The sequence below is a fragment of the Coregonus clupeaformis genome, chromosome 25, assembly GCF_020615455.1.
Source record: "Coregonus clupeaformis isolate EN_2021a chromosome 25, ASM2061545v1, whole genome shotgun sequence".
Taxonomy (NCBI): Eukaryota; Metazoa; Chordata; class Actinopteri; order Salmoniformes; family Salmonidae; genus Coregonus; species Coregonus clupeaformis.
In genome coordinates this window covers 6386604-6409681 of record NC_059216.1, presented here as the reverse complement: position 1 = coordinate 6409681, position 23078 = coordinate 6386604, and the positions used below count along the sequence as shown (strand labels likewise).

At 44.3% G+C, this 23078-nt stretch overlaps 1 protein-coding gene across 3 annotated transcripts in view; it reads left to right on the top strand.

Moving 5' to 3' along the window:
• Positions 1–11971: 11971 nt before the first annotated feature.
• LOC121539329 (inositol-tetrakisphosphate 1-kinase-like) overlaps positions 11972–23078 on the top strand; it is a 41345-nt gene continuing 30238 nt past the window's right edge. The window contains exons 1-3 of one of the 3 annotated variants that reach the window (XM_045207478.1): positions 11972–12289; positions 12820–13003; positions 19373–19397. In XM_045207478.1, the coding sequence (XP_045063413.1) occupies positions 12909–13003; positions 19373–19397 (120 nt within the window). In that variant the 5' untranslated portion in view covers positions 11972–12289; positions 12820–12908. Of the gene's footprint in view, positions 12345–12819; positions 13004–19372; positions 19398–23078 lie in introns of all 3 variants that reach the window. The other 2 variants (XM_045207479.1, XM_041847735.2) reach the window with 2 other exon arrangements.

The following is a 23078-nucleotide window of genomic DNA, read 5'->3' as shown; positions in this document are numbered from 1 at the left end:
CAGCTAGAAAGATGTGTCGGCATCGAGTAATTGTCTCTGGCCCCCTCCCAGTTAGGGGGAGTGACGAGCTCTACAGCAGAGTCTCAGCACTCAATCGCTGGTTGAAAACTGTTTTCTGCCCCTCCCAAAAGATAGAATTTGTAGATAATTGGCCCTCTTTCTGGGACTCACCCACAAACAGGACCAAGCCTGACCTGCTGAGGAGTGAAAGACTCCATCCTAGCTGGAGGGGTGCTCTCATCTTATCTACCAACATAGATAGGGCTCTAACTCCTCTAGCCCCACAGTGAAATAGGGTGCAGGCCAGGCAGCAGGCTGTTAGCCAACCTGCCAGCTTAGTGGAGTCTGCCAATAGCACAGTCAGTGTAGTCAGCTCAGCCATACCCATTGAGACTGGGTCTGTGCCTCGACCTAGGTTGGGCAAAACTAAACATGGCGGTGTTCGCCTTAGCAATCTTATTAGGATAAAGACCTCCTCCATTCCTGCCATTATTGAAAGAGATCGTGATACCTCACATCTCAAAATAGGGTTACTTAATGTTAGATCCCTCACTTCAAAGGCAGTCATAGTCAATGAACGAATCACTGATCATAATCTTGATGTGATTGGCCTGACTGAAACATGGCTTAAGCCTGATGAATTTACTGTGTTAAATGAGGCCTCACCTCCTGGTTACACTAGTGACCATATTCCCCGTGCATCCCGCAAAGGCGGAGGTGTTGCTAACATTTACGATAGCAAATTTCAATTTACAAAAAAAAAATGGCGTTTCGTCTTTTGAGCTTCTAGTCATGAAATCTATGCAGCCTACTCAATCACTTTTTATAGCTACTGTTTACAGGCCTCCTGGGCCATATACAGCGTTCCTCTCTGAGTTTCCTGAATTCCTATCAGACCTTGTAGTCATAGCAGATCATATTCTAATTTTTGGTGATTTTAATATTCACATGGAGAAGTCCACAGACCCACTCCAAAAGTCTTTCGGAGCCATCATCGACTCAGTGGGTTTTGTCCAACATGTCTCTGGACCTACTCACTGCCACAGTCATACTCTGGACCTAGTTTTGTCCCATAGAATAAATGTTGTAGATCTTAATGTTTTTCCACAAAATCCTGGACTATCGGACCACCATTTTATTACGTTTGCAATCGCAACAAATAATCTGCTCAGACCCCAACCAAGGAGCATCAAAAGTCGTGCTATAAATTCTCAGACAACACAAAAATTCCTTGATGCCCTTCCAGACTCCTTCTGCCTACCCAAGGACGTCAGAGGACAAAAAATCAGTTAACCACTTAACTGAGGAACTCAATTTAACCTTGCGCAATACCCTAGATGCAGTTGCACCCTAAAAACGAAAAACATTTGTCATAAGAAACTAGCTCCCTGGTATACAGAAAATACCCGAGCTTTGAAGCAAGCTTCCAGGAAATTGGAACGGAAATGGCGCCACACCAAACTGGAAGTCTTCCGACTAGCTTGGAAAGACAGTACCGTGCAGTACCGAAGAGCCCTCACTGCTGCTCGATCATCCTACTTTTCCAACTTAATCGAGGAAAATAAGAACAATCCAAAATTTCTTTTTGATACTGTTGCAAAGCTAACTAAAAAGCAGCATTCCCCAAGAGAGGATGGCTTTCACTTCAGCAGTAATAAATTCATGAACTTCTTTGAGGAAAAGATCATGACCATTAGAAAGCAAATTATGGACTCCTCTTTGAATCTGCGTATTCCTCCAGGGCTTAGCTGTCCTGGATCTGCACAGACTCTGCGAGGGCCTGGGATCGGGAGAGAGACACTTAAGTGTTTTAGTACTATATCTCTTGACACAATGATGAAAATAATCATGGCCTCTAAACCTTCAAGCTGCATACTGGATCCTATTCCTACTAAACTGCTGAAGGAGCTGCTTCCTGTGCTTGGCCCTCCTATGTTGAACATAATAAACAGCTCTCTATCCACCGGATGTGTACCAAACTCACTAAAAGTGGCAGTGATAAAGCCTCTCTTGAAAAAGCCAAACCTTGACCCGGAAAATATAAAAACTATCGGCCTATATCGAATCTTCCATTCCTCTCAAAATTTTAGAAAAGCTGTTGCGCAGCAACTCACTGCCTTTCTGAAGACAAACAATGTATACGAAATGCTTCAGTCTGGTTTTAGACCCCATCATAGCACTGAGACTGCACTTGTGAAGGTGGTAAATGACCTTTTAATGGCGTCAGACCGAGGCTCTGCATCTGTCCTCGTGCTACTAGACCTTAGTGCTGCCTTTGACACCATCGATCACCACATTCTTTTGGAGAGACTGGAAACCCAAATTGGTCTACACGGACAAGTTCTGGCCTGGTTTAGATCTTACCTGTCGGAAAGATATCAGTTTGTCTCTGTAAATGGTCTGTCCTCCGACAAATCAACTGTACATTTCGGTGTTCCTCAAGGTTCCGTTTAGGACCACTATTGTTTTCACTATATATTTTACCTCTTGGGGATGTTATTCGAAAACATAATGTTAACTTTCACTGCTATGCGGATGACACACAGCTGTACATTTCAATGAAACATGGTGAAGCCTCAAAATTGCCCTCGCTAGAAGCCTGTGTTTCAGACATAAGGAAGTGGATGGCTGAAAACTTTCTACTTTTAAACTCGGACAAAACAGAGATGCTTGTTCTAGGTCCCAAGAAACAAAGAGATCTTCTGTTAAATCTGACAATTCATCTTGATGGTTGTAAAGTCGTCTCAAATAAAACTGTGAAGGACCTCGGCGTTACTCTTGACCCTGATCTCTCTTTTGACGAACATATCAAGACTGTTTCAAGGACAGCTTTTTTTCCATCTACGTAACATTGCAAAAATCAGAAATTTTCTGTCCAAAAATGATGCAGAAAAATTAATCCATGCATTTGTTACTTCTAGGTTAGACTACTGCAATGCTCTACTTTCCGGCTACCGGATAAAGCACTAAATAAACTTCAGTTAGTGCTAAATACGGCTGCTAGAATCCTGACTAGAACCAAGAAATTTGATCATATTACTCCAGTGCTAGCTTCCCTACACTGGCTTCCTGTTAAGGCAAGGGCTGATTTCAAGGTTTTACTGTTAACCTATAAAGCGTTACATGGGCTTGCTCCTACCTATCTTTCCGAGTTGGTCCTGCCGTACATACCAATACGTACGCTACGGTCACAAGACGCAGGCCTCCTAATTGTCCCTAGAATTTCTAAGCAAACAGCGGGAGGCAGGGCTTTCTCCTATAGATCTCCATTTTTATGGAACAGTCTGCCTACCCATGTGAGAGACGCAGACTCGGTCTCAACCTTTAAGTCTTTACTGAAGACTTATCTCTTCAGTAGGTCATATGATTGAGTGTAGTCTGGCCCAGGAGTGTGAAGGTGAACGGAAAGGCTCTGGAGCAACGAACAGCCCTTGCTGTCTCTGCCAGGCCGGTTCCCCTCTCTCCACTGGGGTTCTCTGCCTCTAACCCTGTTACAGGGGCTGAGTCACTGGCTTGCTGGTGCTCTTTCATGCTGTCCCTAGGAGGGGTGCGTCACTTGAGTGGGTTGAGTTACTGACGTGATCTTCCTGTCTGGGCTGGCGCCCCCCTTGGTTTGTGCTGTGGTGGAGACCTCTGTGGGCTATACTCGGCCTTGTCTCAGGATTGTAAGTTGGTGGTTGAGGATATCCCTCTAGTGGTGCGGGGGCTGTGCTTTGGCAGAGTGGGTGGGGTTATATCCTTCCTGTTTGGCCCTGTCCGGGGTTTCTTCGGATGGGGCCACAGTGTCTCCGGACCGCTCCTGTCTCAGCCTCCAGTATTTATGCTGCAGTAGTTTATGTGTCGGGGGCTGGGGTTAGTTGGTTATACCTGGAGTACTTCTCCTGTCTTATCCAGTGTCCTGTGTGAATTTAAGTATGCTCTCTCTAATTCTCTCGTTCTCTCTTTCTCTCTGAGAACCTGAGCCCCTAGGACCATACGTCAGGACTACCGGGCATGCTGACACCTTGCTGTCCCCAGTCCGCCTGGCCTTGCTGCTATTCCAGTTTCAACTGTTCTGCCTGCGGTTACGAAACCCCTACCTGTCCCAGACCTGCTGTTTTCAACTCTTAATGATCGGCTATGAAAAGCCAACTGAGAGACCTGAGCCCTAGGACCATACGTCGGGACTACCGGCTGTGGTGACTCCTTGCTGTCCCCAGTCCGCCTGGCCTTGCTGCTATTCCAGTTTCAACTGTTCTGCCTGCGGTTATGGAACCCCTACCTGTCCCAGACCTGCTGTTTTCAACTCTTAATGATCGGCTATGAAAAGCCAACTGAGATTTATTCCTGATTATTATTTGACCATGCTTGTCACTTATGAACATTTTTGAACATCTTGGCATGGTTCTGTTATAATCTCCACCCGGCACAGCCAGAAGAGGACTGGCCACCCCTCATAGCCTGGTTCCTCTCTAGGTTTCTTCCTAGGCTTTCGCCTTTCTAGGGAGTTTTTCCTAGCCACCGTGCTTCTACACCTGCATTACTAGCTGTTTGGGGTTTTAGGCTGGGTTTCTGTACAGCACTTCGAGATATTAGCTGATGTAAGAAGGGCTATATAAATAAAAAATAAAATAAAATTAAAATTGAAAATTGATTGATTGATGATGTGTTCCGGCGCGCAGAAGAGGTGTGGGGCGACGCTCACGTGAGACTCCAGTTCTCCGTCCATCGTCAAAAGGAACAGGCAGACCGCCACCGCTATGAGACCCCTGTGTTCCTCCCTGGGGATCGCGTCTGGCTTTCTACCAGGAACCTCCCAACCCGCCTGCCCTGTTTGTGGGGCTGTTCAAGGTTCTCCGGAGGGTCAACGAGGTGACGTATAGGTTACAGCTGCCCAGTCACTATCGTATCTCACCCTCTTTTCATGTCTCCCTTCTCAGGCCGGTGGTTCCTGGTCTCCTAGCTGAAGCTGTCCCCCACGACACACACCCCCCCGGACATCGAGGAGTGTCCGGCATATGCTGTCAGATCCCTACTGGAATCCTGGCGTCGTGGGGGTCGGCTCCAGTACCTGGTGGACTGGGAGGGGTATGGCCCAGAGGAGAAGTGTTGGGTTCCGTTGGAGGACATTCTGGATCCCAACATCATCAGTGATTTCCACCTTCGCTGACCGACCCACTCCTCGCCCTCGGGGTCGTCCCTCTGGTTGCTGTCGGCCTGCGGCGGGAGCCGCGCGTCAGAGGGGGGTACTGTCACGTCCACCTCCTGCTCCTCACCTCCGGCGTGCGACATCGCCGGAATACTAACCACCGGTCCTGGGATTCATCATTACTCACACCTGGCATCCATCATTACGCGCATCTGCAGATCATTATGATTCACACCTGGACTCCATTACCTTCCTCATTACCTCCCCTTTTAACCCTCCCTTACGTTTAGTCCTCAGTCAGTATTGTTCCTGTGTATGTGCTATATCGCCACTGTTACACTGTCTCGTTTCATGTTTGTTTTATTGAATGTTTCACCTGCACCTGCTTCTCGACTCACAGCGTCAATGTTACAGTATGTCCAAACTTTTGACTGGTAGTGTATATTTATTAAATATTATAGGAATCCTATCAATTTAAATGGCCAGTTTGGGTGCAATCAATTAGCTTAATTTCTCAGATCAAATTGTATTTCAACAAAATAATGTTGCAGGAATGCTAATCTTATCTGCTTCTAACTACAGAAATAATTTCAGAACAATCTGAGATGGTGGGTGTAATGGCTTTCTGAAATGACATGTAACGACCCCTTTCCCACTTGGACAAAAGGAACACCAACGTGAGAATGCTGTTCATTGACTACAGCTCAGCGTTCAGAACCATAGTGCCCTCCAAGCTCATTACTAAGCTAAGGACCCTGGGACTGAACATCTCTCTCTGCAACTGGATCCTGGACTTCCTGACGGGATGCCCCCAGGTGGTGAGGGTAGGCAGCAACACATCCGCCACACTGACCCTCAACATGTGGGCCCCTCAGGGTTGTGTGCTTAGTCCCCTCCTGGACCAACACCATTTAAGTTTGCAAACGAAAACTGACAACGACGAGACAGCCTATAGGGAGGAGGTCAGAGACCTGGGAGTGTGGTGCCAGGACAACAATCTCTCCCTCAATGTCAGCAAAACAAAGGAGCTGATCGTGGACTACATGGAATGGCGGGCCGAGTATGCCCCCATTCACATCAGCTGCACCATTGAGAGCATCTTGACGCTGCATCACCGCTTGGAAGGCAACTGCTTGGCATCCGACCGCAAGGTGCTACAGAGGGTATTGCAGACGGCCCAGTACATCACTGGGGCCAAGCTCCCTGCCATCCAGGAAAAGGGAAAGGGGGATACCTAGTCAGTTTTTGGGACCTCTATACCAGGCGGTGTCAGAGGAAGGCCTTAAAAATTGTCAAAGACTCCAACCACCCAAGTCATAGACTGTTCTCTCTGCTACCGCATGGCAAGTGGTACCGATGGTCCAAGTCTGGATACAACAGGACCCTGAACAGCTTCTTCCCCCAAGCCATAAGACTGGTAAATAGTTAACCAAATAGCTACCCGGACTATCTGCATTGACCCTTTTTGCACTAAAATGTTTTGACTCATCATATATGCTGCTGCTACTGTTACTATCTGTCACTTTATTCCTAGTTATATGTACATATCTACCTCAATTACCTCATACCCCAGCACATCGACTCGGTACTGGTACCTCTTGTATATAGCCAAGTTATCGTTACTCATTATGTATCTATTATTACTTTTATTATTACATGTTTTACTTTTCTATTATTTCTCTATTTTCTTTCTCTCTGCATTGTTGGGAAGGGCCCGTAAGTAAGCATTTCACTGTTAGTCCACACCTGTTGTTTACAAAGCATGTGACGAATACATTTTATTTGATTATACCTTGGGTCAACAATGGATCATGCCAAAGTCTCTGATTGAAAGCCATAGCCGGGAACCTTTTAACTCTTCGGACAAAGGGAATTGTGTCTCACCTGTAGATTCACTCTTCTTCTATGGTATAATGGCGGTCCGCAAACAAACGTTTAAGGTGCATGCCGCCACCTACTGTGCTGGAGTCTGCGAGCAATCATGGTTTGCCTAATTCTGTACTACTAAGAAAAAATAAATAAACAAATCCCTACTAATTTCTAACAAACCCTCCCCCTCCCCCCAAACCATGAGCGATTGGGCCTGGCTCGCAGTCGGCATTCAAATTCATCCCAAAGATGTTCGATGGAGTTGAGGTCAGGGGTTTGTGCAGGCCAGTCAAGTTCTTCCACACTGATCTCGACAAACAATTTCTGTATGGACCTCACTTTGTGCACAGGGGGCATTGTCATGCTGAAACAGCAAAGGGCCTTCCCCAAACTGTTGCCACAAAGTTGGAAGCACAGAATTGTCTAGAATGTCATTTTATGCTGTAGCGTTACGATTTCCCTTCACTGGAACTAAGAGGCCTAGCCCGAACCATAAAAAACTGCCCCAGACCATTATTCCTCCTCCACCAAACCTTAGAGTTGGCACTATGCATTCGGGCAGGTAGCGTTCTCCTGGCATCCGCCAAACTGAGATTCGTCCGTTGGACTGCCAGATGGTGAAGCATGATTCATCACTCCAGGGAACGCCTTTCCACTGCTCCAGAGTCCAATGGCAGTGTGCTTTACACCACTCCAGCCGACGCTTGGCATTGCGCATGGTGATCTTAGGCTTGTGTGCGGCTGCTCGGCCATAGAAACCCATTTCATGAAGCTCCCGACGAACAGTTATTGGGCTGACGTTGCTTCCAGAGGCAGTTTGGAACTCGGTAGTGAGTGTTGCAACCGAGGACAGATGATTTTTACACATTACGCGCTTCAGCGCTCAGCGGTCCCGTTCTGTGAGCTTGTGTGGCCTTCCACTTCACGGCTGAGCTGTTGTTGCTCCTAGACATTTCCACCTCACAATAACAGCACTTACAGTTGACCGGGGAAGCTCTAGCAGGGCAGAAATTTGACGAACTGACTTGTTGGGAAGGTGGCATCCTATGACGGTGCTACTTTGAAGGTCACTGAACTCTTCAGTAAGGCCATTTTAGTGCCAATGTTTGTCTATGGAGATTGCATGACTGTGTGCTTGATTTTGCTGTCAGTAACGGGTGTGGCTGAAATGGCCACATCCACTAATTTGAAGGGGTGTCCACATATTTTTGTATATATAGTGTAGATAGTGGGACCCCAGAAATGACTCCCCTCAACTTAGCATAAGCTCGAGGGACATGGCTTTTGATGTTCTTCCCATTGAGAGTTACCATTTGAATATGGGCCCCACACCAGGGTTGTGGGTTCGATTCCCACGGGGGGCCAGTATGAAAAAAATAAAAAAATAATGTTGGTCTCTGAGCTCAGTGATTGGCAGTATTTTCCAGATTTGTTCAAGCTAATGTATGAAAAAAATGTAAAAAATAATGTTGGTCTCTGAGCTCAGTGATTGGCAGTATTTTCCAGATTTGTTCAAGCTAATGAAGAGCGTCTGCTAAATGACTAAAATGTAAAATGTAAATGTAATAATCTACCCCTGCTGAGCATGGGAATATTAGCAGTTTACCATTTCCAATAAATCGGGCTAGTTTTACTTCACTTATCTCTTTCTTTACGTCATTGGTTAATCGGATAGGGTGTAGATGCGGCCCTGTGGTCACATCAAACACCATCAAAACTTTCACAACTTTCCACTGAGACACATCATTGCTCTTGTTCCCTACCTTCACCCTCTTCACGCTCTCTGCACTAGAAGCACCACTGCTTTCAGTAGCATGGTCTCTCTTTTTCCTATTACTTTCCACTACAGACCATGCAGGTTCTTGACCCTCATCCTCCCTACCCATATCATCAGAACTATCAACCATATTGATCGCATTCCAGCGCAGCTGTTGCTTCTCCAACCTTCTCTCCATATCCTCCATAGCTGCAGCCTCACTACTCGCCGCCATCACTGCGTGTCTTCTTCTTTGTGAGGTTTTCCGGCAGACTAGATGCTTTGTGCGTATTGCTGCCTTTCACAGTTTGGAAAGTGCATTGCACATTTGTTCACAGAAAAGAGAAATGGGGGAAAATGAAATTGCACCGCCATTTAACCCTATATACTGTATATACCACTATCCCCAACACACCCCACCACCCCTTCCCACTGCTTTAGCCCTAACAGATCCTACACCTGGACGTCGGCCTGGGAGGCTGGAACCCCTTCTCTCAAAACCCCATGTAGTACTTCTGCACTAAAATCTCTGACACCCAAAAACTTTGCTGCTGCTACTACCAATTCAATCTTCTGGGATTTCCTTTCCATCTGTGCGGTGTTGTAACGAGAGCCCACAAGTGAAGTGGTGTTGTGTGTAACGTGGTGGAAGTCATTGAGTAATTGTAAGAAGGCATGTCTAATCTACGAGGCCATGGTCAATACTGTCCTGGCATTGTCTACATTCGGATGCTAACTGATAGCCTAGTTCATTGTCTATTCCTGAAGCTCTCTATAATTTTGTGGTTGTGAAAGCCTGTGTCGGTGTAGCCTCTCACATTTTCTCTTTCAATTAATAAGACGGTACGGAAGCCATTCATATTGACCTGTGGAGACTCACCTCAATAACTGTGTTGATACCCTGCCTTTATATTGTATCTGTTAACTACCTCCTTTTCCAACTTATTTAGTCAAGTAAATAAAACCTTGAATTAATTATTTGTGGCATTGAGTTAATTTGCAAGCGATTGGATTCTTGAGGTTCCAGAGCTTCTCGACTGTTCAGAATGAGAATATAGTCAAATTGACTGTGGTCATATTGTTGATATAGAATTAATGGTAAAACGGTTAATTAATGATTCCAGTAATTAATCAATAAATTATCTTAAATTATAATTAGCCAAAAGTCACAACAGCGGTACAATTAATGACCCTGGCCTACTACTCACAGGGATCCTCTCAGGCTCCCTCACCCTTTGCCCACCATTCTCTACTTTCCCCACTGCCTCTGCATATGACACTTTATGCACTGCTCTTACCCTGGAAACTTCAACCTGTCTCACTCGCACAGGACATTTCTGATCCCCAGCAACATAGCTACCCCCACAATTGAAACACTACACTTTTCCCACCAAAACTACACACTCCTTTGTCCCATGCCCTCCTGCACACTTCTCACACCTCGGAATCTCCCTCCTACATACTGCTGCAACATGACCATAAACTTGGCACCTGAAACACCGTAGTGTGTTCATAACAAAAGCTGTCATGGGAAAACGTATATACCCTATCATAACGTTATCTGGCAAACACTCTGAATCAAAACTCAGAAGGACAGACAGGGTCTCCTCAGTCTCGTACTCGCCAGTGGGTCTTTGTTACACCGAACAGCGTGCATCACAGACACCAGGGATCCTCAACTTCATTCGATCCACCTCAACACTCAACGTCACCCCAGTGACGAAGCAGGACACAGCTATCATCCTGAGTCGCGAAATGTGTAGCGCCGTCGCCATCTGGGAAGCAGACACACAAAAAATCAGGACCGAGTTTGGTAAAATCTGCTTTAGGACTTCTGAGACAAAACCAGCTTCAACATTCAAAATGTTTTACCAGCAGATGGTGCAATGGTAGTGCCAAATTCCTAGAAACATTAGCCAGTTTGAATGATAATGTATCTGTTCTGTATCATTAGGTTTAAAGGCAGGTCATAAGTGTAAGGGGGAGTTGAGGCATGCAGTCTAAATATAATGGGTTTCATTTCAAAAGTGAAGTCGTTTTTTCAGAGGTAGTAAAAATATAAAATAAAAAATGGAATTCACACATTTTACCAAAAAATAAGACCGCTTTCCCTTTAAGTGTTAACTATTTCTTGCTGCCACCTAGGGGGGCTGTTGTTTAAAAGGGCGCCACTGAAAGGAGTGATTACTGGGGTAGCAGTAAATGTAAAAGTTGACCAACTGAAGGGGAAGATTCCCGGTGTTTGTGATGCTCGTCGTTTGGTGCGACGCAAACAGGGTGGCGAGAGTGGGGAAACAGAAGAGTAATTGTCTGTTCTTTTGAGTTTTGAAGTTGAGTCTTTGCCTGACAAAGTGAAGTTAGGATATATAAATTATCCTGTACGAGCTTATGTGCCGAATACATTACGATGTTACAGGTGTCAAAGTTATGGGCATGTGGCAGCAGTGTGTAGAAGGGAGGTTCCAAGGTGTGAGAAGTATGCCGAAAGGCATGAGACAAAGGAATGTGTAGCATTGGGGAGAGTAGTGGTATGTGCTAATTGTAGGGGTGCCCATGGGGCTGGGGATCAGAAATGTGAGAGAGGCAGGTTGCGGTTTCCAGGGTAAGAGTAGTGAAGAAGTTGCCATATGCTGAGGCAGTGAAGAAAGTAGAGGAAGATGGGTCAAGGGGGAGGGAGTGGTGAGAGTAGTACCAGTACAGAGGGATAGGCCAACAAGTGATATATGTTTCAGTAAGATTGGATTTTTAGCATTTATAGCAATGGTTTTTAATTGTACTGCAGGGATGGAACATAAGTCGAAGAAAATTGAGGTTGTGGTGGCAGCTGCAGAGAGGTATTTGGGTGTGCGAGACTTGACATCAGAAGAGTTATAGGGAGTGTTAAGTGGTGATGTCCCATCATTTCAGGTTGAGGGCATGAGGTAGGAATGAATATATTTAGTAGGGTGGTGTTAATTATTAATCATATTTTTGAATTTGTGAGTGTAGTGTTAGATGTTAGGGTATTTCTTTATTTTATTTTTCTAGCAAAATATAAGGGAGTTGTACTCAAAAATGTATGCACGCACGACTGTAAGTCGCTTTGGATAAAAGCGTCTGCTAAATGGCATATTATTATTATTTATTATTACTCCAGTCTAGTAGGTGGCGGTAATGCAACAAATTGGATGCCAACCGCCGTTAAACCTCATCGAAGAAGAAGAAAAAGAAGAAGGGCTGTTGTTTAAACTGACGTCAAGGACAGGACAGTACAGTATGGTTTAGAAGCTGTGCTGACGTGCTCTTTTATTTTCTAACGAGGGTGAAAAACGCTGCCCTGTTTGACAGCAAGCTAGTTAACGGAATGCATAGTTGTTTAGGGTGCACGCGCTAGGGCAACCTAAATGAGCACGACTCGAGGGTGTGTGCACTGTCAATTAGGTTCCAATTTCGACCAGTCTAGATTGAAGAGAAGACTTCAGCGCAGTGCTTGGTCATCACAACTTCAGCTTGAACATCCAGCGGAACGGAGAATGGACAGCTATCAGGCTAGCTAGGTGGCTATCCTTACTAGGACAACGACATTTAGGGAGGAAATGTGCTAGCTAGCTGGTAGCTATACATTTAATTGAACTTCTGATATATTTATTAGCTGTGCATTTCTGCTTCTCCTCGAGCTTTGTCATAAAGCTCGCGAATCTATCCAGAAACCACATTGTAGCTAACTAGCTATGTATATTATTGGTATTGATTTGGTTTATGTTATGGCGCATTTCTAGAAATTAGTCTCTTTTCGGGAAATGCAGCTAGCCAATCAGGGGGGCAGACGATTTATCTACGGGAAAAAAATTGATATATATCTGGTAAACGTTAATTTAGGTAGCTAATGGTTATTTGATATTCAGTCAAGTTAGTTGTATATCTAACATAAGCTAGCACTGTCATAAACTGAATATTGTTGTTATGGCTGGCTAGTTTGCTTGCTAACTAAAGAAGTTGTTGGAAGAATTGAGGAGAGTCAATTTATCCGGTTTCCTCACATAATACAAAATATTAGCTAGCTAAGTAATTTATCCCTTCCGTCTAGGTTCGTGTGAGACGACGGTTTCCTGTTTTCCAGGTTGAATCGACAGTAACTGTTAACATCTGGATTAAGAACATACGTGAGGTGGAGAGATGCAGACTTTTTTGAAAGGCAGGAAAGTGGGCTACTGGCTCAGCGAGAAGAAGATGAAAAAGCTGAATTTTCAGGCCTTCGCTGATTTGTGCAGGTATGTGCTGAGAACAATGCAGCTACTGGTGGTTACATTTTCAGTCCACTGTACAGTAGTTACAGTCGTGAAGGCATACAGACAGCAATCTTGAAGAGATGCATTGTAGCGGTGTAGCTACAGCATGTAGCTATGAAACACATATCCAGTCTTGAAAATATAGTTAGATTATCATCTCTTTAACTGTGCCCAATGTCTACTCCATTTAATGACTGCAAGAACCAAGAATTGCATCAGTCTTTTCTTGTTTTAACTGATATATTTTGGAATACGCATTTTGAACATTAATTGAAGAGGATATGACACAAACTCTGTGGCCTGTAGGGATCACTTTGCTTGCTTACATTGTGTAGGCTAAGCCCCAGAGTCTGTGGTAGATGTCACACACATTCAAATAATGGAACCAATGTGAGCTCGAGCTCAATTTGCATCTATCATGTAACTGTTTCTGGGCCAAGTTCATTTCTCAATGTCTCTGAAGAGACAGCCTTTTATATATGAAACAGAATTACAGGGATTGACATCAAAAGGGTTTCACTATTGCCTGGGCCGGAACAGTTGTGCAAGTAGTTGAGCCTGTTCTGAGGTTTCATCATTGGGCACGTGATTTGTTGTTACTGACAATAACCAAAATGCTAATAATTCCATTAATCTGGTCTTTCTTGTTCCTCCACTGTGTAAAGTTGAAAATTTATAAATTTACATTGTCGGGCAAGTGATTATAATATTCTGGCAACCAAAAAATACTCCTGACTTGCCCAATGAGCAAGTGCCTTTCAGACCTTGATGTCAATCCCTGATTATTATTAAATTACTTTCCTTGATCTCTGGTTGTTCATTCTGGCCAACTGTGTGTGTGGCAGAATTGATGTTTGTGGTGTTGTGGTCTCCAGCCCCAGCCTTGTAAGGTGTAAACTTTCTCATTTAGTGATTGATTTACAGACTAAATAAGTGACAGTTGGATATGTTTTAGACTATGGTTATGACTCATTTTATTAATCCTGTGCTCTGTGACTTGTGTCCTTTTTAAGAAGCATATTTAAATTGGTCCTTTTCATGGTTTGTTCAGAGGCTCTCTCGTTAGAGATGTGGTCTCCATCCGCCTACCCTTTACTCTCCTGTCTCTTGAGTCCCCCTTGAAGCATAGTTAATTAGACCTCTGATTGGTCTCCTGTGACGTGAGAATTACAGAACTCAGCATCACGCAGAGAGAGTATGTGTGGGCACAGAGGAGTTTTGTGGCACTGTAGTGTGGAGGAGGCTCTCACCATTGTTACTGTTTCTGAGTCCTCAGTGAGAGAAATGTATGAATTTGCCTAGCTGTGTCTATGCCTTTTTAGTGAAATCATTAGACGACCAGAGTGGTTGTGGTGAATCTAGGCCTTAGTGTTACACCAGCAGATAGGGGGAGGAGCGATTAGTGTTTGTATTTATTATGGATCTCCATTCACTACTGCCAAGGCAGCAGCTACTCTTCCTGGGGTCCAGCAACATTAAGGCAGTTATACAATTTTAAAAACATTGCAATACATTCACAACAGATTTCACAACACATTGTGTGCCCTCAGGCCACTAATCTACTACCACACACGTGTGCGTGTGCGTGTGTGTGTGTGTGTAAGATGGGGGTATGTGGGTGCGGTTTGTGGCTCCAGGTGCCTCTTATAACATGGGTGTGTTAGGTTTGTGAAACCTGAGCAACTGGAATTTGGAAAAGTAAGAGGCTTTACTAAAGCACCTAGTAGGTGTGTGTGCGTATGTGCATGCGACGCGCTTGACTCTCGAGTAGAGGGAGATATTATCTCTTACCTTACTTTACATTGTGCCTTGCTGTATCAGTCTCCAGCAGAGTGAATGATTATATAAGGCGCTGTAAAGTGGGGCAGGGATTGCGTTGGATTTCCTCAGCAGAACTGATGGTAAACCCTGCCTGCTGATGGACAAAGAGTGCTGTATTTGGTATCAACAAGCAGGGATGGGACCCACAACACTCAGGCAAACTGGCTTAATCAATCCTTTCTCTCTGTTGCTCTGACGCTGCCCGTGTTTTAGGAGTGTCGCACTCAAAGCCTATGTGAAAAACGCCTAAAGGGCAGACAATGTGAAATGACCAAAAACCATTTTGGAGCTCTAGGGGATTCAACTAGGGCAGGTCTCTCTCTCTCTCTCTGTAGGTTACGTAGGATATTTTTTCAGAGTGGATTCTCTCTGCTGATAGCAGTGGTGAGGGATTTTCACCTTGCCAAGGGAGCTGTTGACTCATAAAGCAACCTGATTGAGCCAGCACAGATTACGACAATGTAATCCTCCAAATATTTTTAATCTCTTCATAACCCTCCAACCAAATGACTCCCTCTGGAGGATGGCTCGGAATGTATATATAGGTTATAGGGTGGGGTGGGGATGGGCTGTTGTGTGTGTGTGGGGGGGGTGGGTTTGGACTAGTTTGAACAATGAAATGTTCTGTGTCTTGCCTACTCTTGGAAAATATAGTTCAGGAATAGGGTTGGTCATTTGAAATGATTTCAGTATTCGAAAAATACCATGATATTTTTTCAGATATCCAGATAGTAGAAATACATGTTTTAAATGGAGACTTGCTTGTGCGACTCGGGAAAGCCTGTGCGCTGCTCTCTGACAGTCTGTGGCACGGAGAAAGGGACAGAAAGTAGCCAAACCGACTCGCACTAGTTAGATAGATAACCTATGGCAGCAACACGTTTGTCTATCATACCATCTGGTAGTGCCTGTCTTGACTGCATCAAATCGTTGTAAAGAAGCTAGCTAGCTACAGTAGTCAGCTAACTAGGTAGCTAAAGTAGCAAGGCTAATTGAGGCTATTTTGCTGCGCTCCCTGTCCAATGTCTACAACATCTCCATTCATATCAAACAACAGCCTACCTGTTGGTTGATCATTGTAGCCTACTCGTCATTTAGCCAACTTAATTCTGTAACTTTAATTCCATTTAGTATTGATTAGAAATCTCCCACTTCACTTGCTACACATGGAGTGTCTGACTGTAGCGCCGCTTTGATTGACCGACAATAACAAGGTACACGTGTGAAACGGATTAGTCTTTTTTTTATGTGGCACACTTGTAAAAACGGTCATTTAACTGTTTTATTAACATTTCAAATGTAATGGTCTATCCTTGTAGGCATGTCGCCTACATGTCGCATAGATCATTTGATTGAATTTTAGACTTTAAATGTTTTCGTTCATATGAATGCTCTCCGAGGTAATCAAATGCTAATGTCAGTTTGGATATTGGAATAACCGTGCCCATCCCTATTCAGGAGTGAGATTTTTTGCCAAGGTTTGTTTGGAGTGTGCATGGTGCCATTGGCCTAACATACACAGGCTTCGTGGTTGCTAGCTGTAGGTTCTATTGCTGTCAATAGCCTGAAGTATCGTTTCAGTTTTACGAAGATAAAATGTGTCCACTATAGTAGGACTTCCTGTCTGGTTTCATTATATGGTCACTAGGGATGTAACGATTCACCAATAGGCATTAGTCCCCGGTTCAAATGTTTAAAATGAGAGTGCATCGGTCTGCAGGAGGCCAAACCGATCTAAATGAAACATGCATCGGTAAGAAAGCAGATTTCAAACATTAGGAATCACCGGTTCACTCAAATGTTTAATTAATTGTTCTGCCTTACTCCGAAAATACCTAATCTTGTGACAGTTGTCATCTCCTTCTGTATGAACTAAGCATGTCATTATGTTTACAGTCATCAGAAAGCCCGGTCTCATTGAGGCCGCTAATCACTATAAAATCTCCAGCTCTGTGGAAGATGCCATCTCTCTTCCGTGTTTGCGTTTGGACCTCATGCTTTCATAATGGGGAAATATCTGATCTAGACAACCGCTCCCATAGAACCAGCAGGTTTCTACATGTCCCATCACTCTCACTGCCTTGACAGATTTCTAGGAAGCTGAACAGCTTCTATTGAAACAAATATCTTCAAGCATTCTGACATCGTGCCACTGAAAGTTCACTGTTTTTCCACATAGCCTAGCTTGGTGTTCATTCCCTCCCCCATGCATTGTTTTGTCTGTATGTTCAGATGATTAGGACTTGCATGTCCTCACTACTTGACGACCTTTAAGATTGTTTTGATCACTGTTTTTAATAGTACGGAAAACACCCCTTTTAAAAAAATTGTTTTAAAAAACGTTCATATTTTTTTTTAGTCATTTAGCAGACGCTCTTATCCAGAGCGACTTACAGGAGCAATTAGGGTTAAGTGCCTTGCTCAAGGGCACATCGACAGATTTTTCACCTAGTCGGCTCGGGGATTAGAGCCAGCGACATTTCGGTTACTGGCACAACGCTCTTAACCACTTTACCTTTTAAGGCCTTTTCATACTGCATTGTTCTTAGCCCGGGGCTAGACTGGCCCTAGACTACATTTTACATTACATTTTAGTCATTTAGCAGACGCTCTTATCCAGAGCGACTTACAGTTAGTGAGTGCATACATTATTTTTTATACTGGCCCCCCGTGGGAATCGAACCCACAACCCTGGCGTTGCAAACGCCATGCTCTACCAACTGAGCTACATCCCTGCCGGCCATTCCCTCCCCTACCCTGGACGACGCTGGGCCAATTGTGCGCCGCCCCATGGGTCTCCCGGTCGCGGCCGGCTATGACAGAGCCTGGATTCGAACCAGGATCTCTAGTGGCACAGTGACCACTGCGCCACTCGGGAGACTAAGCTTTAGCCCTGGGCTAAGGATCCACACTTGTATTCCAAAGCCCTGGGATAACGGACAAACACAACATGCGACTATCTCTGACACGCAGCCAATGTTATAAACAGTAAGACATTTATTAACACATTATTTCATCTTGCTTCTGGCCTAGCATTTGACTTCCAACAGTGATGGTTTGTGTAAATCTTGCTGTCTTCCTGTCCGACATCGTAAACATTGTTTCACTTTTTAAATTCTATCACGCCCCCTGTACAACGAATGCTGTGAACGAATGGGACATCAACTTTTCTGATCCAGGCGAAATAATGTGACAAAATTACTGTCATAGATATATGCAATTAAATGTCAATAGAAATCTATGAAAACTGAGGAATATTGAGTGTTTGCTGCCATTCCAGCTGTAGAGTTTGTAGCTTTACTTTGCTAAGTGAGAAGACTTTAGCCAGCCTGCATAGCAACCATTTCTGTTAAGCATAGCAACCAATGTTTTTGCACGATGAAAGTATTTCGGTTTTTGGAAGGATTTAGTAGTATGAATTTACTTATCAAAATAACGCGCGGAACACATTACAGGCATCGAGCATATGTAAATTAAGTGGAAGTGCCACTTTTTGTGATTGGACAGTGAGCATTCTAGGCATTGTTCTTGACCCCGTTTCACACTGGCTATTTTGGCACCGTGTTTCTGGAGCTAACCGAAATGTCTGTGCTAACCCTGCTCCGGAGCAGGGCCAGCTAGCCCTGGGCTAAGGTTGGTGCTAGCCGACTTTAGAATGTGCACGTGTGAACACTAAGGAGGCTCTTAGCCCTGAGCTAAGGTGCAGTGTGAACGTGCCTTTTATACTACTTCTGTTTGTTTGGGCAGACTGGGGTGGATTTGAAAGACAGTCAAGTCCTTCAGTGGTCGTCGGAAAGCATTGTGATTTATTACGTTAGAGCAGCTGGAAGTCTCTTACACAAACGCTACTGAGAACTTCTCTCTTGTAGTGGTCTGTGCGTTGCCAAGCAACCGATTTTTACACAAAGCTCAATCTCGTGTCTTTGAAAAGTAAAGACATTCCCTGGCCCTGGACTCCCAGACTAAAGCAGTCAGAGCTTATTTAATTGAGCCTTAATGACCATATTTATGAATTCCTAGAACAAATTCACATTCTATTCTTGAATGTTATGCCACTGCGGTTTTCATTCCCAAAATTTCATAAGATTTATGTGTGTTTTGAATTTAAACAATGATGCCAAAGTCTGTTAGATTGAATTCTATCCAGTACATGCATAAGTGGAACAGTTAAGTATACCACTGTCAATATGTTTTATGTGAGACAGACTCCGGACCCTTAAAGTGGCGAGGTGCATGCACTATCTTGGTTTCTTTGCCAACCATCTCTCTGCCCTTCAAAACAGCAATAACCTTTGTAATGGTGTGTGAGATTCACCTTGTGATTGGGAGCCATTTGGGTTCACCACTACAGAGAGCTTGAATATACGCTGGCAAATGGTTGTCAATTTGTTTTAATGTCTGCAGATGTGTCAGGGTAATCTGTTGGAGTTAAGGCAGTGCTGTATCTCTTCCCCACCTCTACATTTTAGGATAATTGAATAATGAATGTATGTATTCTGATTGTTTTTTTTCTTCTCATCTGTCTTTCAGGAAAAGAGGAATAGAAGTGGTCCAGGTAAGTTCAATAAGACTATGAACCATTACCCAAAAACATTCATTTGTGCCTTTTTTAAGTTGAGATTTAAATGATTCTTGAACTCATTGGTTTCAACCAATGATTTCTATATAAACTAGATCAGGGGTTCCCAAACTTTTTCACTCGGGGGGGGGGGCTCTTCCAGCATTGGGGAACAACCTGCGCCCCCCTGCGCGTCCGCGCCCCCCTGCGAGCCCGCGCCATGTCTATTTCTGTGGGCACAAGCACTGTTCATGACACAAACTGTTCACACCCCTCTTATTGGTGGAGAGAATTTTGCAGGTCTGAAGCATATTTCTTGCAATTCTACAGATTTTGTCATGCGGTTTTAACACGCTTGGAAAGCAGTTATCCAGAAAAGAATGCCAATGAATAGCCTATCCCTAGTTCCAATCTCTCTATGAACTTTGATCTATGTTTGAACACACTGTTTGATTCTAGTTTGTTCCTGTTGCCTGACAGAGATCTGGTGTTTGTGTGCCCACTGTATGTCCATGCTTTAAAATTGAGTATTGTATTGAGCAACACCTGTCTAAAGCTGTTGAAATTCAGAGAATTAGTACATTATGTTACTTGGGTTTTAACTTTGAGGCAGAGAGTGCATGGTTCATATCACAAGGGTGGGAGGGAAGAAAGGAAGTACTGAGGGAAGAATAAACTGATGAGCACCGTTAGCCCCCCCCCATCCCCCTCGTCCACGCATCCATCCAGTAGCCTGGCCTGTCACAGGGTGGACGTTTCAGCTTCTTTAGGATATGGCACAGCCCTTCATGTCTCCCTACTCCCAGATATTCCACAGATATTCTATTGTAAACGGCCGGTGGTGGAAACGGTGTCCATATTTCCACCGTCTCCTCATAGACGCCTCATGTAGATGCTCCCCAGGCCCCTGTTCTGTATGTCTGGGAGGATGCAACATGAACACCACCAATAATGGGCTTCCTGCCTGGGGCATCACATCTCGGGTCATTTCAACAACCAAATGTCTGTATTCACATCGGGGAGGACATTATCTTTTGTCTTTCATTGAGAGAAACACTGACAGTTAATCAACCTTTTGTAATGTGCACGCAAATGTGCAGTGAGGAATGAAGGTTGTGTTGTATGAGTGTGTGTGTGTGTGTGTGTCTGTCCCAGGGCTCTGAATAGCTCTCTGCAATCTGTTAGTTAACCCAAAAAGCTTGAGGAGGAAATCGAGAGCCATTTATTTCTCTGCCTCTCATGTTTGTGGTGCATTTCACTCTTTTTCTATGCAGTCTTATGTTCTTTCACTTTTTTTTCTTTCTTCTGGAGATATCTCCAGCAATCCCAGACAGGAAGATGTCCCGGGAATGGTCCCAAAGTAAGCAGTGCTTTGTTTCTCAGAGAGCTCTCATCCCTCCTGGAAGGCCAGCAGATCCTTACAGCCCAGAGCCTGTGGCACCCACACCCCTCTCCCAACCTTCCCCTCCTAACACACACACACACACAGGTCTATACAACCACCAGGGCTATATCTGGCCTCTCCCATGCTCAGACTTTTTGCTGTGCTGTCAATGCCAATTGGGAGAGCACAATATGTACAGTGGGGGAAAAATGTATTTAGTCAGCCACCAATTGTGCAAGTTCTCCCACTTAAAAAGATGTGAGAGGCCTGTAATTTTCATTATAGGTACACGTCAACTATAACAGACAAAATGAGAAAAGAAAATCCAGAAAATCACATTGTAGGATTTTTAATGAATTTATTTGCAAATTATGGTGGAAAATAAGTATTTGGTCAATAACAAAAGTTTCTCAATACTTTGTTATATACCCTTTGTTGGCAATGACACAGGTCAAACGTTTTCTGTAAGTCTTCACAAGGTTTTCACACACTGTTGCTGGTATTTTGGCCCATTCCTCCATGCAGATCTCCTCTAGAGCAGTGATGTTTTGGGGCTGTCGCTGGTCAGCACAGACTTTCAACTCCCTCCAAAGATTTTCTATGGGGTTGAGATCTGGAGACTGGCTAGGCCACTCTAGGACCTTGAAATGCTTCTTACGAAGCCACTCCTTCGTTGCCCGGGCGGTGTGTTTGGGATCATTGTCATGCTGAAAGACCCAGCCACGTTTCATCTTCAATGCCCTTGCTGATGGAAGAAGGTTTTCACTCAAAATCTCACGAAACATGGCCCCATTCATTCTTTCCTTTACACGGATCAGTCGTCCTGGTCCCTTTGCAGAAAAACAGCCCCAAAGCATGATGTTTCCACCCCCATGCTTCACAGTAGGTATGGTGTTCTTTGGATGCAACTCAGCATTCTTTGTCCTCCAAACACGACGAGTTGAGTTTTTACCAAAAAGTTCTATTTTGGTTTCATCTGACCATATGACATTCTCCCAATCCTCTTCTGGATCATCCAAATGCACTCTAGCAAACTTCAGACGGGCCTGGACATGTACTGGCTTAAGCAGGGAGGCACGTCTTGCACTGCAGGATTTGAGTCCCTGGTGGCTTAGTGTGTTACTGATGGTAGGCTTTGTTACTTTGGTCCCAGCTCTCTGCAGGTCATTCACTAGGTCCCCCCGTGTGGTTCTGGGATTTTTGCTCACCGTTCTTGTGATCATTTTGACCCCACGGGGTGAGATCTTGCGTGGAGCCCCAGATCGAGGGAGATTATCAGTTGTCTTCCATTTCCTAATAATTGCTCCCACAGTTGATTTCTTGAAACCAAGCTGCTTACCTATTGCAGATTCAGTCTTCCCAGCCTGGTGCAGGTCTACCATTTTGTTTCTGGTGTCCTTTGACAGCTCTTTGGTCTTGGCCATAGTGGAGTTTGGAGTGTGACTGTTTGAGGTTGTGGACAGGTGTCTTTTATACTGATAACAAGTTCAAACAGGTGCCATTAATACAGGTAACAAGTGGAGGACAGAGGAGCCTCTTAACGAAGAAGTTACAGGTCTGTGAGAGCCAGAAATCTTGCTTGTTTGTAGGTGACCAAATACTTATTTTCCACCATAATTTGCAAATAAATTCATAAAAAATTCCTCAAATGTGAGTTTCTGGATTTTTTTTCTCAATTTGTCTGTCATAGTTGACGTGTACCTATGATGAAAATTACAGGCCTCTCTCATCTTTTTAAGTGGGAGAACTTGCACAATTGGTGGCTGACTAAATACTTTTTTTCCCCACTGTAAGTTTTATTTTTGAGTCTGTGCTGGTGAGAGCTACCTGGAAGGTGAGCCCTGTGCCAGTCAGTGGCTCTTGTGGCACGGCGTCCTCGCATGGGAGACCATGGCATCCATTGACATGCTCTGGTGTTGGTACATTGTCCATGTATAAAGCTGTCAACCCCTATTATAAGGAGGGAGAGAGATTCTCTGTTGGGAGAGTGGGGCACAGAGGGTCAAAAAGAGGTTCCCAAACAGTGTTTTCACATTATGTTTACAGGATAAAGAACACATTCCTCATATATTTAGCTAAATCCCCTGTTTTATAATGTGCTGTTTAATACCGACTTCTGATCCTGATATTTGCAAACATTTTAGGAACAGTTGGATGAGATGAACCCTTTCAAATGAAATGTGACACACTAGCCTAAGCCATGAGCCAGAGAAACATTACAATGTCCTCTTACAGGTCTGTGTGCTTCCCAGAGGAATCAGTAACATCCGTAGATATAAGGAATCAGTCACAAT